The sequence below is a fragment of the Nuphar pumila genome, chromosome 3 (genome assembly GCF_984573655.1).
Source record: "Nuphar pumila chromosome 3, dmNupPumi1.hap1.1, whole genome shotgun sequence".
Classification (NCBI taxonomy): Eukaryota; Viridiplantae; Streptophyta; class Magnoliopsida; order Nymphaeales; family Nymphaeaceae; genus Nuphar; species Nuphar pumila.
In genome coordinates this window covers 136,403,984-136,413,045 of record NC_143251.1, presented here as the reverse complement: position 1 = coordinate 136,413,045, position 9,062 = coordinate 136,403,984, and the positions used below count along the sequence as shown (strand labels likewise).

The 9,062-nt window shown below is 36.3% G+C and overlaps 1 protein-coding gene across 1 annotated transcript; it reads right to left on the bottom strand.

Annotated features, from left to right (window-relative positions):
• Positions 1 to 1,333: 1,333 nt before the first annotated feature.
• Positions 1,334 to 2,661, bottom strand: LOC149843983 (protein RADIALIS-like 3). Its single transcript, XM_090002011.1, has 2 exons — positions 2,056 to 2,661; positions 1,334 to 1,610 (listed from the first exon to the last, which is right to left on the bottom strand). Exons 1-2 carry the CDS (start codon positions 2,328 to 2,330, stop codon positions 1,577 to 1,579), a joined length of 309 nt encoding a protein of 102 aa, XP_089858137.1. The 5' UTR covers positions 2,331 to 2,661; the 3' UTR covers positions 1,334 to 1,576.
• Between the last annotated feature and the right edge of the window lie 6,401 nt (positions 2,662 to 9,062).

Genomic DNA, 9,062 nt, shown 5'->3' with positions numbered 1-9,062 from the left:
AGAAGCTTCAAAGGGCTCTCTCTACCTTTCTGACCGTTCTGATGCCAACATACAAATCATGAAAAGAAAAAGTGGGGCCAAAGAATATAGCTTGCCCATAGTAGGTTTCAACTTTCAAGTATCTGGCTTGTCTATATTGACCATGAACCAAATTCAAGAAGAGATCAGAATATAGGACTAGGATTAGAAGGTAAAATAAACACCCAAAATAAGTTCTACTCTGGCCCATTGTATGATGCTTATTTTGGTAATCTCTCTCTCTCTCTCTCTCTCTCTCTCTCTCTCTCTCTCTCTCTCTTATTAAAGGGAATCTTGCAAACCAAGATCGATCCCTTTGATACTGTTTCAATCAAACCAAGTGTCCCATTCATGGACATTGGACTATTTGAAAAGCATTCCTGTTGTTCAAAATAAAGCTCTAAAGACGAAAGTACCGTTAACGATACCCCAGGAGCACAAATCATCATGATCATCTCTCTCTCTCTCTCTCTCTCTCTCAATAACATTATCAAATAAGTACATCCGTTTGCAACTTGGTCTGTCTTGGCTGTCAATAACTCTAACAAGAAGGCGAGTGCAAGTAAAGCAAAGGGAAACAACGGCAACGGCATCACTGTTTGCAACTTATATGCCACCCTCACCGAGAACTGGATCACTTAATGGGCTCGCCTTCCGGAGAAGTAAAACTCCGGGTCAAGGAGACGACCACCCAGCCTTACGTGCTCCATCCAACCGTAATAAAGCAACTCCAGGTCACTTATTCCATCTTCTACGCCCATGAACCGATATAAGCCTTCTTATGGCAAGAAAGCCTGATAACATAAAAAAAATGCATGTCACATAGTCCATTTTAATGTTCCAGGTCTGATGCATGTGTAGCAGTTACCAGCGAGCCCAGGACTAATGTCGCATCATCAATTAATATATATATATATATATATATATATATATATATATATATATAGAGAGAGAGAGAGAGAGAGAGAGAGAGAGTTACGTATTTGCAAGGAAAAGTCTGAAGATTGATAATCTTGCATTACATATAGTGTCTTGCCTATGCAAGGCTGCAGTTTACAGGGATTGCTACAATGAAGCGTGTAGCCCCAGATAGATGAGACAAAACTAACACACTGAAACAAACAAAAAAGAAAACAAAAGAGCTGAAGAGGGGAGAATTGAGATGGTCCCTTTAAACGTGAAAGGGTCCATAAAAGGTGACCTCATAAAGAAAACCATCAGTCATTGCTTTGCTCGTCCATGTGAACTAAATTGCAGTCAAGTGACACGTATACCATATATATATATATATATATATGAGAGAGAGAGAGAGAGGTTTATATAGGAAGCCTGTAGATTGGTAGGAACCCATAGATTACATATACTAATGGATGCCGTTACATTTACTAGACATCCACGATATCCTTATATACTTTCATCCACTTTAAACCTTGATATATAACACCCATACAAGAAGAGCCTTCTGTAATCAACCACACACTATAATAAGTAACACCTAGGCAACCAGGAAGAAGGGCATAAGCAGATAGCCTAACCATCTTCCTCTAGCGTCAACTCCTCATTGACGCTGCAACTTCAAATGCATCAACAGCCTGCAGTAAAACAAGAAACAAGAAATTGGGTATCCCTTAGAAAGGCAATATCATGAGCAAGAAAAGAAAAATACACAATTTATCTGGATGAAGTCTAAACTGTCACATGGATACTTCATTTTGACCCCCGTATCGTGTCCCTTTATATACTAATATTAAAAATTTCATAAAAATGGCGCGTTCCCTCGTATACTAGTCATATTGAAATCTTCATAAAAATGGTTGTATCAGTATATACTAGTCATATTAAAATCTTCATAAAAATGGTTGTATCGGTATATATTGCTCATATTGAAAACTTCATAAAAATGGCGTGTCCCCTCATACACTGGGCATATTGAAAACTTCATAAAAATGACGGTTTCGCCAGCCTTATCAGTGTGACATAGGTCTAAAAACAGGCTACAAAGAAGACTTAAAAAAAAAAAGAGTGCAGAACAATGACCTGTAATCTTCATCTGTTAAACCAGAGCCCTTCCCCTTACTGGCACCATTGGAAGACTTGTAGTTAGGGAAGGGCACTTGGCCTGATTCAATAGACCTCAAGTCCTCCATCAGCAGTTCATAGTGGCATTTCACTTCCTCTGCAGTCTTGCCTCCAACCATGGCAGCCACATTCTTCCAACGGTCAGGAGTCTCCTTATCATACACTGCCAGAGCCCTCTCAAAGGCCTTGTTCTGCTTTATTGTCCAGGAAGAGGTAGCTGAACGAGAGGCCATTCTTTGAGGATAACCACAGAATTTCAAGAGGGACACAAAGGGATCACAGAAACTGATGGTGGGTGTCAATGTATGAGAGAAAGGCGTGTTTATTGATGGGTATTTATAAGAAGGGAAGGATTCCCCTTTTCAGAGAGAGAAGGAGAGAGAATAAAGATTGAGCTGTCTGATTTTTCTCAAACCACAGAAGATGAAGAAGGAATTGTACCCAAGGAAAAGGAAGGCGAAGAAGGGGAATCAGAATCCCTTGATATCAGAAAATTGCTGTACCAGTGTACCCCAAAAAGCAGAGAGAGAGAGAGAGGGGGTGGATGAATACATAAAAGAGTGGTCTAATGGTTAAAGTGGTGTTTTGGAGATACCCATGATAGAGAGAACTCGATTCATGAAGGGTGACATGATTAAAGTGGTGTTTTATAGAGGTAAGAATAAGAGAAAGAAATTGTCAAAAAAATAAATTAGATTGTACAGGCTGTGTAGATGGATCTCATTGGCCCTGTCTTTGATTAGTTTTTCATTAGAATTTTGTGGCTTCAAACTTCTCTCTTATATATCTCAAAGAGGCTTCTTGGGGGACATGAGATCAGGTGCAATGTGATTGCACACTTCAAGTGTGCTGCTGCACCTGATCATCCACCGTCTGCTGTCGCGCCCTACAGCTGGTATCTTAAAGATGGAGGGTGATGAGGTGCAGCAGCACACTAAAAGTGTACAATCATATTGCACCTGATCCTCCTTCTTGGGGTGTTTTAAGCTGCCTGTTTCTTGGATGACAATAAAAACACAGCAACCATCGTACTACGTTGGGATAGGAGATCGGGGCGTGTATACAGTAGATCCAAGTGGCACAAATGCCTGTGATTTCACGTTATGACAAGATACCAAACAGGATTATTGTTATTATAAAAAACAATGTTATTTTGAAAATAACGGGTTATGTTCCCATCTCAACAACATGTGAAATGAGAATATGCAAACTACAACAAATGAAACTTGGGTATAAACCGGGTATTTTAGGACCTTTATTTTTTTTGCAAATGACCTTGCGGATGTGTTTGACTTGGTACATTTGATAGGAATTGACACTTGGATCATGTTTTTGATGAAAAACATGAACTTTTGAGGTTTGAGTATTTATTGAAATTCTGGGCTGTTCATTTTCATGCCTTATACAAACCTGCTCGAATGTGTTAATCGGATAATACAAGAGTTAATTCCTAAAAAATCAAGCATGTAGAACATGTCCATATGATCGATTTTCTAAAAAAGATGAAAAACCTCTCGAAAATCTCAGTTTGGATGGCAGTTTGTAGGGTCCAATCACTCAAATGCTCAAATCTAATAGAAAACCCTTATTAAAAAAAAAGGAAAACAACATTGCTCAAGCATGTTCAAACGTACCAAATGCTATTTAATTTTTCTTATTTTTATTCACTAAATATTTTGTAGTATTTGTTGACCTTTTGTTGATGTTATTGAAGAAATGCAATATTTCCCATACTTGCTAACTATGGTATCTAGATGTCTTTTCTTTGGTTTTGGGTGTGTGTGACGATCCTTGCCAATTCTTAATTTTTCTTGAGAACTGAAAGTTGCCCCAATGTTTATAGTCTTTTTCATTTGGAAAATTTTCAAAAACGCACTTAAAGATTTATCTTTAATAAAAGGCACACCTAAGTTTTGATTTTTTTTTAAATGCACCTGAAATTTTGGACTATTAATAAAAAAATAAACTTTCATCTATTTTGTAAAATCCATGAATTTTCGATGATTTATTTAAATCAATAAAGATAATTTTTATGTGAATTTATGACTTGAATTTAGTTCACGTACAAAATTTGATTCGAATTTGAAGTTGGATTTGGGAGGAAATCTGAATCCCAATTTAGATTTGGATTGGATTTCAATGTGAGTTTAATTAAATTTGAATTTAGGTTAAATTTGAATTTAATTTGGTAGTTTATATGAGCTTTTATGGGGGTTTGGAGTTAATAAGGTGGGACGTCCCTCTATGTGGGCCCCACTTAGATCCAATTGCATAGGTGGCAATTAGTTAATTAAATTAATATTTAATACACTAGGGTGAGATGTCCTCTCATCTCAATCATGTGATGTAATATATAGAATTAATTGGTCAATATGTGACAATGAGGTTAACCAAAAGACTTGGTAGCTAGACCCCCTAGGTAGTTTCTTAAATTAAAATACTTAGTCAATAAGTAACCTAATCTAAATTAATACCTAATTAAGAGATTGTGTTGGGTTGAGATAGGACACTCTCTCCCTCTACACGATTTTGAGATAGAGTCATTCTCATAGTTTGGTTGTTTTGGTGGATGCCAAGTGGCATAACTCCTTAGATAATATAATATATTAATTAATATTTAAATAAATTAGGGTTTATTTGCGGTGTATTCCACCTTCTGAGGAGGTTGGGATAGAACCCAACCCCTCTACATGGTTTTGAGGAAGATACCTCATTTGGGTATGACTTTTGTTAAGGTGGTGTCAAGTGACACTCCCTCCTAAATTGATTATTTTTTTAATTATTTAAACTAGCTATTATGATGTGGCATTAGATTAGAGGGTTTAGAGTGAAATCAAGGGTTGAGATGAGTTTAGAGGTGAGATTAGGTTTAGGAAAACCTATAAAAGAGAGGTGAAGGATCCCTTTTCACATTTTTCTTATGTGAGTACTCTCTCCTCTTGGCTGATTCTCTTTTTTCTCACACGCCCTAAGTGGAGATCCTTCATTGTTTGTTTATATTTGGAGCTATACTTTTATTTGTGCCATAGTGAGGACATTCTGTACCCTTTAAAGACAAAGGATACATAAAACCCACTTGATTGAGGTAGGTGCAAGAAGGGAGGGGAGGGGAGAGAAAAATCCAAGAAGAAACGTGGGGTGTTTTCCCTTTTTGGAAAAAGTGGTTTTGATGACGTGGAATAGTCCCACATTGATCGTGTTTGAGTTTGTTGTGGGATTTATAATCCACATGTAAACTCTTACACTTGTTCCTGAGAACAAGAGGGTGGGATGACTACCACACACACACGCGCGCGTACGCCCCTGCCCGCCGTGCCGTGCCGTGTAGTGTCGTGCCGAGCCGGGTTCGGGTTAGGGCTCGGGTAATTGGCCCTTTAGGGCCATATCCAATCAAGACCAATGTATCTTTTTGCCTCGGATTTCTGTTTTTCCTTGGATTATATAAAGAAAAAGAGTCATGCCTTTTGGAACTGGTGACCCTTGGCAGAGTCACACTCGTTCAGAACTGGTGACCCTTTGAAGAGTTACACTTGTTCAAAACTGGTAACTCTTTGCAAGGGTCATGTCTATTCAAAATGGGCAACTCTTCAAGAGTCATGTCTTTTCAAACAAATATCTTCCACGTCTATATAAACGTGGTTAGAGAGGTTCCAAGAGGGTGGATGTACACTCTATCATCTCTCTCTCTCTTGCTTTGCTAAAACTGTGAGGTCTGCAGTAGTAGTTCCTGAGGTTGTTTTTGAAGGGTGATCTATCATCGGCGTGTACCGATCCAGATCGTCGAGGCTATTGTATCCTGAGGGAAGGACGTCAGACCCTGTTTGCACTGTATGTGGGGACGAATCTTCTCTAAGGGGAGTACTTTAGTACGCCTTAGCCGTTTATACTGTATTAACATGCTTCTGTTGTTTATATTATGTTCTATGCATATGTCTGGATTTTGGTATATGGTGGAACCCGACATGTTTGCTTCCTGTTTATGTTTCGATCTGCTAAAAATCATGATTTGTATTTTGCTGCATATTATGATTTATTTCATGTTTTATATCATGATTATGATTGTGAAACTGTGTGATCCGAAAATCTATCCAACAGAACACACTCAAAAAAGCTTTCAATCTTGATTCACAAGAGTGTAAATGTTCATTGTTGTAGAAACTTCAAGTCCACCGCAAGAAAAATCAAACCATGGATGAATACATTAGTTCATTCAAAAGCATATGTGATGAGCTAGCGGCTATTGGTAAACCTGTTAGTGACCAAACCCAAGTCTTCTCCCTACTAAATGGCCTAGGGTAAGATTATGAATTATTTGTTATTATCATGCTCAAACCCCTTATTCTTACTTAAAAGCAACTTGTGCTACTCTTTCATAGCCATGATACCTGAAAAATCGCTACAAATTTCAGAAAATGATAGCTCTATCAACTAGAACATGGCCTTTTGTTCAAAGGCAAGGAAGAAATTTCAGAGGATGTCAAAACTTCTCTTCTGATGGTCATGGATTCACTCAAGTCTGCCAACAATTCTCACATTAAATGTATCAAGGACCCAATCAAAATCACACATTTGCTAATACACTACAACAAAGCAGTAGATTAGCGACGACCACATTCCGTCGCTAACATGGTTAGCGACGGATTAGCGACAACGAGGCGACAGTATGCTTACGTCGTGAATATTTCGATGCTAACTGGCGACGGAATTATTTCGTCGCCAGGTCTGTCGCTAATTGCGACGGAATAACGAGCGCTATATTCCGTCGCCAATCCGTCGGTACTAAACGGCGACCACGGATTGGCGACGGATTTACTTCCGTCGCTATGCCGTCGCTAGATTAATATGAATAGCGACGGATGGTTCCGTCGCTAATCCGTCGCAAACACGAAAAAAAATTTAAAAAAAATTATTTGAAAATTAAATACCAAGCAATTTCTATTTCCTGTACAATTTATATTTCTTGTAAATAAAAAACAAACCACACAAAAAATTTTATATAACAAGAATCTATAACAATTAATCGTTCCACCTTAAAATTAAGAAGTTTAATTATTTACAATTCAACAATTACAATTAGGAAACATAAAAAAAATAGAACTTCTTCAACACAGTCCTCTAATCATCGCCAAGATTTTGTGCGTCTTCTTGTTCATTGTCATTATCTGTCCCTTCAGCTCCACTACGCTGATTATCGCTAGCAGCCTACACAAGAAAAGAACAGTCAGTATTGATAAACAAAATATAATAAAATAAATTACACACTATATGTGATTCTATCATGTGCTCATGTGTGATCTAAGGCAATAAAAAAACTCTATATGTGATTCTATCATGCTCATATGTGCTCTAAGGCAGACAAAAAGTTATATATATATATATATATATATATATATATATATATATATATATATATATATATATATATATATATATATATATATATATATATATATATATATGATTCTATCATGCTCATATGTGTGCTAAGGCAGTCAAAAAATTGAATATGTGATTATAGCATGTTCATATGTGTTCTAAGGCATCTAGAAAAACTCTATATGTGATTCTACCATGCTCAGATGTGCTTTAAGGCAGGCAAAAAACTATATATGTGATTCGATCATGCTCGTATGTGTGCTAAGGCAGTAAAAAAATTGAATATGTGAATATAGCATGCTCATATGTGCTCTAAGGCAGGCAAAACAAAAAAATTTATATGTGATTCTATCATAAATGATATATAGCATGTTCATATGTGTTCTAAGGCAGTAAAAAAACTATATATGTTATTATAGCATGCTCATATGTGTGCTAAGGCAGTCAAAAAACTGAATATGTGATTATAATATGCTCATATGTGTTCTTAGGCAGTCAAAAAACTGAATATGTGATTATAGCATGCTCATATGTGTTCTAATGCAGTCAAAAAAACTTTATATGTGATTCTATCATGCTCATATGTGTTCTTAGGCAGGCAAAAAAACTTTATATGTGATTATAGTATGCTCATATGTACTCTAATGCAATAAAAAAACTCTATATGTTATTATAGCATGCTCATATGTGCTCTAAGGCAGTCAAAAAACTGAATATGTCATTATAACATGCTCATATGTGTTCTTAGGCAGTCAAAAAACTGAATATGTGATTATAGCATGCTCATATGTGTTCTAATGCAGTAAAAAAAACTTTATATGTGATTCTATCATGCTCATATGTGCTCTAAGGCAGACAAAAAGTTATATATATATATGTGATTCTATCATGCTCATATGTGTGCTAAGGCAGTCAAAAAATTGAATATGTGATTATAGCATGTTCATATGTGTTCTAAGGCATCTAGAAAAACTCTATATGTGATTCTACCATGCTCAGATGTGCTTTAAGGCAGGCAAAAAACTATATATGTGATTCGATCATGCTCGTATGTGTGCTAAGGCAGTAAAAAAATTGAATATGTGAATATAGCATGCTCATATGTGCTCTAAGGCAGGCAAACCAAAAAATTTTATATGTGATTCTATCATAAATGATATATAGCATGTTCATATGTGTTCTAAGGCAGTAAAAAAACTCTATATGTTATTATAGCATTCTCATATGTGTGCTAAGACAGTAAAAAAACTGAATATGTGATTATAATATGCTCATATGTGTTCTTAGGCAGTCAAAAAACTATATATGTGATTCTAGCATGCTCATATGTGTTCTAATGCAGTAAAAAAAACTTTATATGTGATTCTATCATGCTCATATGTGTTCTTAGGCAGGCAAAAAAACTTTATATGTGATTATAGTATGCTCATATGTGCTCTAATGCAATAAAAAAACTCTATATGTGATTATAACATGCTCATATGTGTTCTTAGGCAGACAAAAAGTTATATATGTGATTCGATTATGCTCATATGTGTTCTAAGGCAGACAAAAAACTGAATATGTGATTATATCTGAGAGGGACCTGG

Coding starts and splice junctions, on each gene's coding strand:
- LOC149843983 (XM_090002011.1), bottom strand. CDS start 2,330: ATGGCCTCTCGTTCAGCTACCTCTTCCTGGACAATAAAGCAGAACAAG. Junction 1,611..2,055: donor TTAACAGATGAAGATTACAG/GTCATTGTTCTG, acceptor GTTTTACTGCAG/GCTGTTGATGCATTTGAAGT.